The 14,533-nt window shown below is 43.8% G+C and overlaps 1 protein-coding gene across 6 annotated transcripts in view; it reads left to right on the forward strand.

Annotated features, from left to right (window-relative positions):
- Nucleotides 1-14,533, forward strand: part of LOC119651637 (protein pygopus-like) — a 30,407-nt gene that overhangs the window by 9,988 nt on the left and 5,886 nt on the right. For 2 of the 6 annotated variants that reach the window (XM_038055302.1, XM_038055306.1), the window contains exon 2: nucleotides 11,501-11,580. In XM_038055302.1, the coding sequence (XP_037911230.1) occupies nucleotides 11,501-11,580 (80 nt within the window). Of the gene's footprint in view, nucleotides 1-11,500; nucleotides 11,581-11,885; nucleotides 11,973-14,533 lie in introns of all 6 variants that reach the window. The other 4 variants (XM_038055305.1, XM_038055307.1, XM_038055301.1 and 1 more) reach the window with 3 other exon arrangements.

Consider the following 14,533-nt stretch of genomic DNA (forward strand, 5'->3'; position numbering starts at 1 on the left):
AAGATTTTTCCAAAATAGAAAAATGCAGTGACGCGAAAGAGAAAAGTTCTGTCCTCCAGTATCTCACCACTTTACTTTGCTCACACCGGTATCCTTCCTGCTTAATTCAAAGAAGATGAACATTCTAGATACCATTACCCTACAATTCCAAAAGCCAACCAAGTCCGTATTCGGTAGACGATTACCATATAAGGTAAGTACACTCCCAATTGGGTTGGTTTAGAAATTTGCAAAATATCCATCCCTTTTAGTCGCTTTTACACATAAGTAGGGAATACTTTAACTGAATCCAAATCACCAATCCAAAGGAAAGTTATTATGCTAATGGGGGACTTGTCAAACAAAAGTGTCTACTCCCTGAGATGCGTTGATGTTACACGGTCATTTATGCTGCAATGGTTTTTCTCGCTACTCATTTGCTAAACGGTTTCCGGACCTATCTTGCTCAGATTCTATTTGTATATATGAACGAAGTTAGATGTCCAAAAATCAATCCCCCATAATAATCCGACCTTGGATGTGTACGAGTTCAACCCTTACTTCTTTGTCGAACCGAGAGGTTAGTTTATTTTAAAAGCTGCTCTCATTCTTATGGTGATCACCTTAGTAATCAATTTCAAAAAGTAGTACCATTCAATGGTATAACTTAGCGATACAAAAACTGTACATGCATATTACCAATTATTACTTTAATTGGGAAATGCCATTTTGGTTTCTAAAAATGTGTGGAGAGCGCCGGTGGTGTCATCTGACCGCTCACATTCGCAACATTCGAAATAAATTTCGAATGCCGTGAATCCTGCCGCGCCACATTACTCCGTCCCCAGATGAAACCGAGGGGTTTCAGCGACCGAATCCGGAACTGTGTTCCCCATCAGTCCTTGAAGCGAACGCGCCGTTGTTTTGGGGCGTACATGGGCTTCAGCCTGGACAGGGAGACCGCCTTTTTGTGTCCACCGATCTCGAGCTGGAAGAAATGTTCTCCACGTTCGAGAACGCGGTACGGGCCTTCATAAGGAGGCTTCAGCGGCTTACGGACGGCATCCGTCCTGACCAGGACGTGTGGACACGTGTCCAGTTCCTTGGACGCACAGAGAGGTGCGGACGAGTGTTGGGTGGGAGGAGTGGCCTTGATGCGGCTTTCAGCGTCCGGTGTCAACGTTCTAGCATCCCATTGGATTGCGGGTGGTATGCAGTAGTCCGCTGGCATTTAAATCCCGGGAGTTTGCCTAACTCTAAGAAAAGGGTGGACTCAAACGGTATTCCCTGGTCAGTGATGACCACTGCAGGGACGCCAAAGCGAGGTATACACTTTCGACAGAGGGCTTCGGCACAAGATGGTGCCGTAATGTCTTTCAGAGGTATTGCCTCAGGGCATCGCGTAAACCTGTCGCTGATTGTGAGGCAATACTTGTAACCGTGCGAGTCTCGCAAAGGTCCTACTATGTCGAGGTGTATTGTTTGGAATGATGCACTCTCTGGCCCAAGATTTGACATCCTTGTTCATGGAGGGTCGGAAGTATTTCTCTGTGACTAACCGATTTGTTAACCTGATGTCTGGATGCGCTAAGTCATGAACCGCGTGGAACACTTCCTTGCGAAAGGTGGCCGGAATGTATGGCCGAGGTCCCTTTCCCGAGTCTTCGCAGCAGAGAGAGAGGTTCGAGCCAAAGATGCGCAACTTCCGAAATTTGTATTTGGGGTTGGATTTGAGGCTCTGAAGTACTGCGTCATTCATCTGCGCCTGGGCAATAGCCGAGGAGCCGAGTGAGGCGGGGATGTTAACCTCGGAGACACGAGACAAAGCGTCAGCAACTATATTGTCCTTGCCGGACACGTGCTGGATGTCTGACGTAAACTGGCTTATAAAGCTCAGGTGTCGAAGCTGACGAGGAGACGCTTTGCCGGGCTTTTGTTTCAAAGCATGTGTGAGAGGCTTATGGTCCGTGAACACTGTGGATGGCCTGCCTTCTAGGGAGAAGCGGAAGTATTTGATACTCAAGTACGCGGCGAGCAGCTCGCGATCGTAGGTAGTGTAGTTCCATTGATCGGGGTTCAACTGTTTAGAGAAGGAGCTCAACGGCTACAGACGTGACTCACCTTTTGGTGAAGAGCGGCACCTACTGCGGTCTCAGAGGCATCAACAAAAACGGCTAGGGGTGCATCTTGCAGAGGAAATGCCAAGAGTGTAGCATCAGCCAGTTGCTGTCGGGATTTATCGAACGCGCGGACAGCCTCTTCAGACCACACGACCTCTCGTGTGTCCTTAGTTTTAGGGCCAGACAAGTACATGTTCAAAATGGACTGGTGTTGGGCGGCAATCGCCGCATCAATCGAAATAAATTTCAAATGCCGCAAATCCTGCCTTGCCACACCATATTATGGTACTCGCTCCTATTTGAGATTGAATACCAGTTTCGAGGCTTAAAACCCACAAATTGAATGTTGGAGACCATAAAGAAAACTAATGAAATGCATATGTTTTTTTGGGAAAACTCTTCACGAAGTTGAAGCACTGCTTCATAGTAGCAGATAAAGTTGATATCATTCCAGTTTTGTATAGGAGGAAAAAGAAGATTAAAGAATGACGCGAAATAATACATGATAGATGATGTATGATGTATGGATCATGATACATGATCCGCCATTCCCATAAATTTCCTTGGAATCCTACTGTTGTCAACAAAGTTATAATAGGTTAAAACACACATTATTATATTAAAGTGAATTCTATGAAAATTGGGAATTACTCTCGCGAGAGTAAAGTTTCGAGAGTACACTATCATCGCGCAAATGACCATTGTAATGCGGTAATTTCACAAGCGAATAAGAAACTGAAAATCCTTGAAAACTGGACGCGCTCAGATCGTGCTCTCCGGGTACTGCAGTCTGAACTTGGAAGATACAATAAGTGCATCAATTTTTTTGTACGATTAAATGTTCAAAAGATAAATGTAAGACTTATGGATTTGGAAACTTTATTTCAAAAAGATTGAGATAAACAAGAATATCTCATTCGGCAAATTTTCCACAAATATTCTTAACGCCAAGTCTAAGTTGAAATTCCAGTTATCTAAACTATTTTACTCACCTGAAAAGCAATAAATATGGAGAGTTTTCCATAAGTTTACATCTAAATTAAGAAGCAATATGCAAGCCTATTCAATCTCGAGGACATGGAAGACAATTGGTTAATTAAGAGTTGCTGGTGTGGATTCCACATAAAAATGTATTTATTCAAATAGACGACGGCACGAGTATAAATGATATCATCTGATAACGAATCTCCTCCAACTCTCATATCTTCCAAAGCGACTATCTTCTTAGGCCTGCAACTGCATCCTCCAAGATACTCGTATCTTTGAGCTAGTTAGTGCAAGCTGCAGAGGCATAAAATTAACGGCCTCTTGGGCTTAATCTGTGTTACTCGTGCATCAACTTATCGATCGGCGTAAGAAAGTAAGATCAAAGAAATAGTACTATTCCAAGGTCACTTACTATACACACTCTTAATTAATTATAGATATTATTATTTTATCGTTAAAACAAAATAGGAAATTTGAATAACGAATGAAACAAAACATGCTCTGGCATTATGAATTTATATCAGTGTTTATTTGCATAAGTAGCCGAATTTTTTTAATGAAGGCAATTATGAAGCCGCTCTAAAAAACATTAGATAAATTATAATTTTTTGATGGTTATTCAATAATTAATTTGACCCTGAAGTGAACAACCTAACTCTCATACTAATATTACTCTAAACTTAATTTTTGTCATAGTCAAAAACCACATATTGCGAAAAACAACATTTTTATTTTACCTATTCTAATATAAATCTTAAGTAAACTAACTTATGAACTACCTTAACAGTTTAACTTAATCTAAGATATTAATTAAGAAGGAATTAAGAACTAAACTCACTCATCACTAGAGATTATTTGACAAAATATTCTGGAGGAAAAGTCGAAAAAAAAACCTTCATTCGTTGAAGTTTAGATAAAAACGGACGAGCGGGGGGAGGAACTAGAATGTAGGTTGGGGTGAGATGCATGGGAGAGAGGTTTGGAAAAGGAAGCTAGGATTGGCGCTGGGGAAGGGTGGGTTTTGAAAATTGGAATGAGGAATAGTTACCGGTGTAGAAGACTACCCTACCATCGGGGTCAAAAAGGAGGTTCCGGGTCTGGAGAGATAAGAGGATTTACGGGAAGAAATGAGTTCGTAGAAGATTCTTGATCTGCATGGCCTGGGAGATAAGGGGGTTAGGATGGGTTAGAGATTTAGTAAGGAAGTTGAGGGCATGGCGGACTAGGACGGCGTCGATGCAGGGCGTTTGGCAGGTGTCGTAGAGGATCTGGTTGAAGATTTTTTTGGAACGGTCTTCATTTTTGCAGGTGTTGGAACAGTTACGTAGGATTCTCCGCTCTTTGAGTCAGAGCCGTTCGATTTGGGTAAGGGAACTGTCAGATCAGAAAATGAAGCCAAAAATGAGAAGGGACGGATAAGCTGTTTGTAGCGAAACAACTTAACTTTCGGAGGTGTTAGAATGTTGCAGTTGCAGGGCTTAGTGCCTTTGTGGTATCTGGGAAGTGGGATAGGTGAGAATTCATAGTCAGTGGATTTAGGGAGAGTTTCCAACGGGTGAAGTACCGATAAAGTTCGATCAAATAAGAATTCAAGCGGGCTTCACCGGCCTGGATTTTTTAGGTGGAAGTGTAAAGGATGAGGTCATCCGCGTATTAGAAGATTCGGATTGTGTTTGGGTGTAGGGTTGGTTTGGGTAGGTCTGCGGTGAACACGGAAAAGGGCGTAGCGGAGAGGACTGATCCTTGAGAGATGCCAGCTGGACTTGAGTAGAGAGATGAAAAGTGTTATTGGAGTTGGACTTGGGATTTTCGTCCGTCAATAAAACTAAGAATTAGCATGCAGAGGTGCGGATGAAAATGGAGGACTTCGGAAAGCCTATAAGCCATACGTCGAAAGCCTTCTTTATATTGAGGAGGCAGGCTATGGTCGGCGCCTTCCGGTTGAGGCCCAAGAGAACGTCCAATTTAAGCACGAGTGTTTGGTTCGGTTGTCGAATTAAAAGTCGAGGAGTGTGTAATTGGAGTCACAGTACTCATCGATGATTGTTTTTATGATCCGCTCGATGATCTCGGTGGAGGATGATAGGATCGAGGTAGATCTGTAGCTATCGGGATTTAGAGAATTCTGGTTTTTAGGATGGGAACTATCCGAGGACTAGTTTTTGGAATGGGAACTATTCGCGCACTCTTCCAATCTGTTGGGAAGTGGACATTGATTAGACAATGGTTGATCATGGAGGACATGATGGGAGCAATGCTAGGAGTGCATTTTTTGGGATGATGAAAGGGTTTTGTCAAGTCGAATCGATTTTTTTATTTTTCAAGGTGGCAATGGACGCCATAACGGAGTCTGGACTGACAAAGTGGATGAGGAAGATACTTTCACACTAACTTGGGTCGGCGAGTGTTTGGTCGAAGAGAGAGATGTGAAAGGAAGGGAGGGAAACGTGGGTCACGGAAGTGGAGGAGCAGTGGTTTGCTTGCAGGAAGTGGTCAGTGACCACGTTCGCTTTTTCTATGGGGGAGGGGGATGTTTTGAGGTAAGATCGCGTTTTATTGGACAGATTTGCCTGAACGCAGGCTGGTTTTCCTGAGTTCCCTGTATGTACCAAGGTTCAGTTCAATGTTGGAGAGGCGGTTGTGAAGATATTTAGTGTAGAGGGTGAAGACTTTTTCGCGGATGGACCTGTCTAGTTCACGAATTTCGGAAAGTAGGTGGAAGGATTGCGGAGAGTATCTATTTCTAAATAGTCTCCCCCTGAGGGTCCTTTTGTATTTGATATCGTTTAGGATATCATCCAGCGGGGCTGGGGGGATGAGATTGCGGTAGTTTAAGGGACAGGATGGGATCAGTTCGTCACATACTTGCCGAATTGCTTCGGTGTATTGATGGACTGTTTGGTCAATGGTTTCGTTGGAAACTGTACTGCTGGATGGGGGAGTAGGAGAGGTTGAAATTAAGATTGGTTGATGTGTTTCCAGTTTGCGCGCTGAAAGTCGAAAACTGGCGGAGGGGGGGGGGGTGTAACGAATGACTTGATGTCTAGAATTAGGGCATCATGGTCACTAATGCCAGGGACTGTTTCGAGGAAGGGAAAGGTATTTGGGTTGGGAATAACAGTTAGGTTACTGCTAATCAGGAAGTAGTAAAGGAAAGGTAAGAATGGTAGTAACCTTTGTTGAAGTTTGAAAGGGCCGGGCTGAAATGGGTAGGTTATCGCTGGGAAGGAAGGTTGTGAGCAAACAGTGTAGTTGTTCCCCGTTCTAGTTCGACCGTGCATCGAACCAAGACGGATGTCTAGCGTTGAAGTCTCCACCGTTTGTTTTCGGCGGGGGAGATAAACAGAGAGACTTGAAACAGATAAAGTCGTGTGTGTGAAGGGATTGGTTAGGGCAGTAGACGGAAGCGACGAAGACCAAGGTTGAATGGGATTCGAAGGTGATGAGGGTGGTTTCAATTGATTTGAAGGTGTTGGCAGGTGGGTGTATTTGTGTGGCTAAGAATTTTTCGGTGATGAGGACGACTATTCCACCGCAAGTGTTGTTGCCGCGTGTCGTCTTCTAGCTCGAGCATTACTTCTTCTTCTCGTTTCATCAGTCGTCCTGACCCCCCGCTTACATTCTTGTAGCCCGAGCTGGGCAATAAGCAAAAGTCACCCAAACAGATATTTAAAATAAATTGTACTTACTAAATGTCGCAGTAGTGGCGTCGTGCAAGCTTCCACCATTTTGGAATGACCAGCCGCAGTTATAGTTTCATCAAGTTGAGTCCGCGTTTGTGGTAAACCGTATTAAGTCCGACGATATTTAGTACCATCTGCAGCCCCGGAAACCGAGAGATATAAAGCGCTAAAAGTAGGAATCCTAGAACGCTTTGCAGGATCAGCAGAGCAAAAACTGGAGACCATGTTGAATCGACTGGAGCTCGGAGATAAGAAGCCCTCGCAGTTATACAGGTAAATGGCAGACCTGGCAGGTACCAATGCCTCAGAAGACATCCTCAAAGTCAAATGGCTCGCCCTGCTCCCGCAAAATGTGCGCAACATTTTGAAAATATTTAAAGCGGGCAGCACGCAAGAATTACTGGATGCAGCTGATACAATCGTTGACTCGCCGATTTCGTCCTCCTCTTTCGCTGTGAGTGCAGTCCGAAATGTTCTCGGGATACAGAATCGCTCATCAGAGTTATCGAAGATAAAATAGTTGTTATCTCAACTCATTACTGTTTCGAGAAAGATCCTGACACGCGTTAACGAGTCCGGCAACAGTTTGCAGCGTCAGACCAGGTCACCAGATCGTGATAAACCACAGAGAAGTGAACGCTCGTCTTCAAGGATACGGCCACACACAAATGGAGTGTGCTTTTACCACAACTGTTTTGGCGCGGCGGTCAACCGATGCAACCTGCCGTTCAATTTCAACAAGCAACCACCAAATTTAAACTAATAAAGCTGCTACCTGGCCAGGCACCAAGCAGCCGTTCTGCTGTTATCCAAACATTACTCAACAAGCCTTTAAGAGAAAACCGACTTCACGTCTACGATCGATCTTCTGGCGTACGCTTCATTCTACCGCACAAGGCGCACATCGACAAAGAACTCCTTTCGGTTCCTAGACTAGGAGCCGAAAATGGATCACTAATCCATACATTCGGGCGCAAGGTAGCGCAGCTGAAAGTAGGTCTTCGCCACTCATTCCCATGGTCGTTTGCCTTGAAAGTTCCGATTTTAGGTGCTGATTTTCTTTCGCACTATGGTCCTCTCTCTCGCTTGAAAAGACGACACCTCATCGATGAGAATACTCTCTGCTCCATAGCTGCGGCAGTCAAGCAAGTTCCCGTCAATTCAATTTCAACATTGTCGCAGATCCAAACAAGTGCAGACGGCCAGCAGAAGGAAATTTAAGCCCTCGTCGTGGAGTACTACCAGCATTTTGTCGGCATGGAAGGTCTCATCACGGGGCAAACCGCCACAGTCAAGCACCACATAGTGACCTATGGCCCGCCTGTCTTCTTCAGATATCGTCGATTGCTTGGCGCTAAGCTTAAGGCTGCTAAAGTGGAGTTCAAATTGTTGCAAGAGCTGGGCGCCGTAGGACCTTTAAGCAGCCCGTAACCAAGTCTCCTGCATATGACCTTGTCGAAGTCCGGAAAGTTCTGTCCTACAAGCGATTGCCGGAATCTTAAGAAGCAGACTGTGCCAGATAAATATCCAATTCCTCGCATCTACGACCAAGTTTTACAACTGCATTGGAAAACCGTCTTTTCTATGATAGATTTGAAAAGAGCATACTTTCAAATCCCGGTTGCAGAAGAAGATATCCCAAAAACGGTAATGACTACGCCATTTGGGCTTTTTGAGGCCGTCGGGATACGCCTAGATCTTAAAAATGCGACTCAAACGTTCCAGAAGTACATGCTCAGCATTCTTGGACACTTAGCTTTCATCACTCTCTACTTGGATGATCTTCTCATCTCATCATCCGGCATGCAGGAGCATCTGGAGTATCTGCGCATCGTCTTCAATATCTTCTTGGCAAACAGACCTCACATTAACTGGGACAAGTGTGTGTTTGCGAAAATTGAAATCAATTTCATGGGGTTCACAGTTAGTGCACATGGATTCAAGCCGCCGCAAAGTCGAAGCCATCTGTCCTACCCCAGACCGAAAACCCTGTGGGACCTCAAACGCTACCTCGGAGCTCTCTGCCGATGCATCTTCAACGGCGATTAGCGGTTCATTGGAGCAGTTAGCAGGTAGAAAGTACCATTCAGTTGGTTTTTTTTTCGAGGAAGCTGTCGCCTACAGAGCGGAAGTATAGCCCATACGACCGTGATCTCCTGGTAATTTTCGCGACATTCAAACACTTTGCCTATATCGTCGAAGGTAGATATTTCGTGATACGTACTGACCACAAGCCCCTGGTCAAGTCGTTCCAGCAACGTCCTGAGAGAGCTTCTCCACGGCAGATGCAGCAAGTTGATTATATAGTAGGTCATAGTTCAGCACCAATGTCGTTCACATTCCAGTTAAAGAAAATGCCGTTGCAGACGCTCTCTCGCGTGTTTACACAATTACTACACCGAACAGACTTGATGCGAAAACTATCAGCGAAGGTCAAGTTGAACCCGATGCAGACTTGCCGATTGATGACGCTACATCGCTCAATATCCAGCAGTTGTAGATTGAAGGAATTCGAGTCCTCTGCGACGTTTCTTCGGAAGTAATTCGTCCTTACCGGTCACCATCACTATGAAAAGTAGCTTTTAAGGTCGGCCATAGACCATCGCACCTAAGCGGCCGAGAAATATGTCGGCAATTAAAAGAAACATTCATATGGCCTGGTATCAGAAAAGATGCGCTACGCTGGGAACGCAAATGCATCCCATGCCAGCAATTCCGGAGGCACGTTTCAATCACGTCCCCTTAGACTTCATCACGATGCCGCTGGTAAATGAGGATAGGTATTGTCTAACATAATTGATAGATTGACCAGATGGCCACAGGCGATACCTCTAAAAAACATATCGACGGACACAGTTGCAGCCTCACCCGATCCAAATGGATCGCGCTTTTCAGGACCCCACTCAGCATTACAACGGACCAAGGCCCACAGTTTGAGACAGCACTTTTTACATCTTTGGCATGATGGGTGCTGAACGAATTCGCACAACGCCCTACCATCCTCAGAGCAATGACATGGTTTAGCGCTGGCACCGCCCTCTAAAAACAGTACTTATGTATCACCATTGCACGCCCTGGACCAAGATTCTCCCAACCGTCCTATTGGGACTCAGAACTGCGTACAAAGAGGACATCAAAGCTTCACCATCGAAACTCTTGTTGAGAACCTGCCTAAGAATGCCAGGAGGATTTTTCGAACTACAGTTAACCACATTAAATCGAAGATCCTCCTGCATCAAAATCTGCGCACCTGCAGATATGTCTTCAAACTCGTTGCAGCCATCATGAACTCCTCCATATACAGGACAACATAAGATGGCTCGAAGGCTAGACGATAGTTGGTATATCATCGACATCGATAGCAGACCAGCCACCGTGTCAACAAGTTTGCTAGTAGCAGTTTATGTCGCTATCGACCCTCTTTCACAGCAGCAGGAAGGCAATGTTAACCCACCGCGTGTGGTCCATTTCTACCTGCAAGAGCCGAATGTTAGAGATGTCCAACCACATAATTCTGTTCTAGGGTTGCCTTCAGATCAGGCAACTTTCAGAGGAAGAATGGCTGCGGCACCCCTGCCGAACCACACACACTTGTCAACAGATGTGCAGCGAACTTCACGTCGCGCACGCAAGCAAATGTTGTTGCCGCATGTCGTCTTTTAGCTTGGGCATTTCTTTTTCTCGTTTCATCAGTCATCCTGAGTGGACGCCCCGCTTACATTCTTGTAGCCCGAACTGGGCAATGTCCAAAAATCACACACACACAGATATTTACAATAAATTGTACTTTCAACGCTGGGTGGGGATTTTAAAGCCTCGCGATTGTCCCCAGATCAAGCTTTTGATAAAATCAAATGGCGAAACTCGTGTGAACGGGACAAAGGCTGAAGAAGAAGAAGGAGATCGAATAGGATATAGTATGGTGAAACTATACGAGCAATTTCAAATGCATAGATTAGTTGTGAGTTTTCGATTGCCTTAACTTTGATTTACTTCGCTTTCTTGCAGAGTTAGAACAAGGTTAAGGCTATGGGTGTCATTAAAAGGTGCTTGCTTCCAAAATTTTATATCCGCCACAAAAGTAAATATTTTTCAGTCAGCACAGCCAAAAAAAGAACTCTTTAGGCCAACGATGGGAGATTTATTGTTAAAGTACATTATCTTCAATGCCATCTAGACGTTGATATCTAAAGTGTTAATAACGCGTTGAAAACATAAAAATTAATTTTTTTCTTCAACCTCAGACCATTTTAATTACTTCGCATCGACGAATAATGTGAAACGCACGGGGCTATCAGGTTCCTAACATTGGAATGCACAATAAAACTAAGATATCGACATGAATGCCCATTATTCGCTCACTTATTTATTGATGACCAAAAAGCACTAAAACGCCAAACATCGATTGAATTTCAACCAAAAATAAATCTTTTGACCAAAAATACAAAGTTCAACGAAGCGAGAGACTAAGAAACAGGAAAACTGTATCTGAATAATTTATGATGTAATAAGACCAGGCAATGGTATGTTCAGAAGATATAAATCCAGTTTTTGTGGATTGTACATATAGGTTGGGAGCGCACTGTAGCATAGCAAAGATATCGCTGGCTCTAAAAATTGGCTCCAATTCGTTAATGAATTTTAACCTTGCTTATATTTTAAAATCAAAATTAGGTATCTATTTTTAAGGAAATGATACTAATGTATCTTTTTATTTGTGCATCTTTTCAGATATTCACCTGCCTCCTTTCTCTAGTCGCATCGCAGTACACTCTGCCAGGGTATGAAACAGCGAATTTTATAAACATATTGTAAGTGTGCGGAACAATTCGTGCATGCAATGAAATGGATAGAATCATTAAAAATTAAAAATTTGCTACTTCATTTCATTCGCCATTTTTAATCAAAATTTCATCGTGATTTGTCGCCCATTTTTGGTTTTCGGATGCAAATAAGTAGATGCATGTTTGGTCTCACAGAAATCAGACTCCACATCTGAAAGATACACAACTGGTAACGTAGGATTGTTTGCACTTTGATGGATTCAGATTTCTTTATATACACGTTTGTAGTAGAGTTTTAGTTGATTAATGTATCTTATCACCTTTGCCCCCAGTTTCTTTCGGGATCCACTGTATCACGAACAGTTCTGGAATGGCAATCTCTTTGAAAGGCCCAGAACGAGTAGGAAAAGTAATTTTGGGTATGTACTTTTACTGCTTCACAGTATTTACTTTTTGTATTATTCCAAAGTGAATCTTCAATGTCCTGTAGGTTTCAGGAAAAAGGAAAACTAGTAATTTCATATAGCACCATCAGTAATTGGCCACCGATCTTAATACGAGCACACGATTGTAGAAGTCGTAAAAATTTCATACTATCCGACACAGCACGTAGCAAAAATCAACGAATATTATGCATGACCAGGTGCATTCCCGATAGAAAATGAATATTGTTGTACGTTAAAAGGCGATCATAGATAGATTTAGGTTTCATCTTAAAGTTGATTTATATTATTCAACATGACAGAAAAACGTAACAACCCGAAACTGACAAATGTTGTGTGTGATAAGGGATCATCTGGGGATCATATATTAAACTGGGACAAATTATCTCAGAAGCTACTTTATTTTGCCCAAGCTTTACATTAAACTCTTTCAATTAAATTTAATTCTGGACGAGAATCTAGTTTCACAAGTACCTTCTTCTCCAGATGTATCTTATAAATTGATAATCATTGCCTTTTTTCTCTAAGATAATATGTTGTGAGAATATGTGGTCTATCCGATTATCCATCTTCAAGGTCTCAAGAAAAAAAAAATAGATCTGGCAGTCAACATTTATCTTGTTAAGCGTTTGTTGACTTCGGAGCCTATAGACCGTGGATAAGTAGCTTTGCGTTGTCGGTTGGCTTGAGTAGGTGGAAACTATGTAGACAGTTTAATTACCGTAACATATAATAACTTGTTAAGAATATTTACGCAGTGAAAGTCGTCAATAGCATGACCGAATGACAACATACAACTCATCGATATAGTTCTACGGGCTCTACACCCCTTCGCATACTAGATCACGAAATTAGGAATGTTATTCCTCTTCTTGCCTTCATATACCTTGATGTACTCAAGCAACAAGTGAGCAAAAATTGCAATGGGGTCTATAATATTAGCTTATTTGCTTTCTTGTTCCAGTCAATTCAAATGAGATCAATGCTCATAAATAGCTGATGAATCGTTAAGGCAATAGTGGCCCGTGTAAGAAGAATTTGTCGGTTTTACTTTCTTACTCTGCCGATTGTAGGTAGATATCATCGGCAGATCTCCAGAGCCAGTCCGTATCATTCACAAAAGAAAGCAGCTCTCCCACCGTGCAGCCGAGGTCTTGAAAGAATGAGTTACCTAGTGTCCATCACCTCGCTCTAGCTAGATCTGGAGAATCGCAAAAGATGTGTTTGAGGGTTTCCCCCTCTTGTCCACAGCTTGGGCAATGCAAATTGTAGGGTATACCGAGTCTGCCCTCATGGTCCTTATAGGCCAGTCTCCCGTGCAGGCCGTTAGAATATTGTATGCATTTGCGCCTGTCTGGCACAAGAGCTATCGCGCTCGGGTTTTGCTATAAGCTTGACTTGGCACAGGTGGTGTGGTGAGCCTTCGCCATCCTAGATCCACGGCTACTAAGTACTGGGAGTAGATTCCACCCTTGACAGTCGCCAGCGGGACATAACGTGTACCCACTCATTTCCCTCTATGTTCTTATGACCGGGAACCCAGAGGACCTCGAGCGTGCCCCCAGACTGTTCAACGCGTTTCTGCACTGCCACACCAGCCTGGAAGATGCCGTCGCTGAGTACAAAGCCTTAATGCTTAATCGCTCAATGGCTTCCAATAATGCCAGTTCTTCCGCTTGGAAAACACTAACAAAACCCGGGAGACCGTACGACTCGGATAAACTGTGTGTATTCGAGAAAACTCCCCCATCGGCTTCACAAAACATCTTTGATCCGTCGATGAAGAATACTATGTCATAGCCCTCCAACACATCGCCAGTCCTCCACTCTGTCCTGGTTGGAAAGTCTATAACGAAGTTCGTCCTGAAGTTCGGCTTGCGTGTGACGTACTCCATAGGGAATACTCAGAATTCCTAAAATACGTCGCGGCCGTAAGGTTTCGCTGCCCGCACGGACGTCATCTGGCAACACTGCACACTACAGTGTATTTAGTGTGGAGGTCTAGGGGGAGGAGATATAGGAGTACACTCAGAGCATCTGCCGGGCAGAACTGCTTCGTTCTGTTGCACCAAGTACCTGCCATGACATAATAAAACCGTACGTTAGGATGAATGTACACGGTGGACGTTTTCTGCAACAGAGATATAGCGCCACCATGGGGATTTTCTGTACCCACAGCTCTGATGAAGTGGCTATCTCCTAGATCAGACTGTATTATTCTTGTTCTTAGCATGGGTATTATCCCATAAGATACCACTTCAATCCAATACTGGTTATACCTTCCCTGATGCCGTTGGTGCTAACGTTGTTGCATATTCCCTCTATATCCAGGAAGGCAGCTAAAGTGTACTGCTTGTACCGTAGTGGCCGCTCAACCGTGCCAATTACCTTGTGGAGAGTGGTTTCTGTGAATTCGCCTGCGGGATAGGGGTGCCGAGACTTATTGAAAGGCGTTCTTTCCATAATTGTCCTTAAATGGATGTTCAGGGCGCGCTCTATAGTCTTCAACACGAAATAGGTGGGGCTGATTAGTCGAA

This window comes from Hermetia illucens, chromosome 3, assembly GCF_905115235.1.
Source record: "Hermetia illucens chromosome 3, iHerIll2.2.curated.20191125, whole genome shotgun sequence".
Classification (NCBI taxonomy): Eukaryota; Metazoa; Arthropoda; class Insecta; order Diptera; family Stratiomyidae; genus Hermetia; species Hermetia illucens.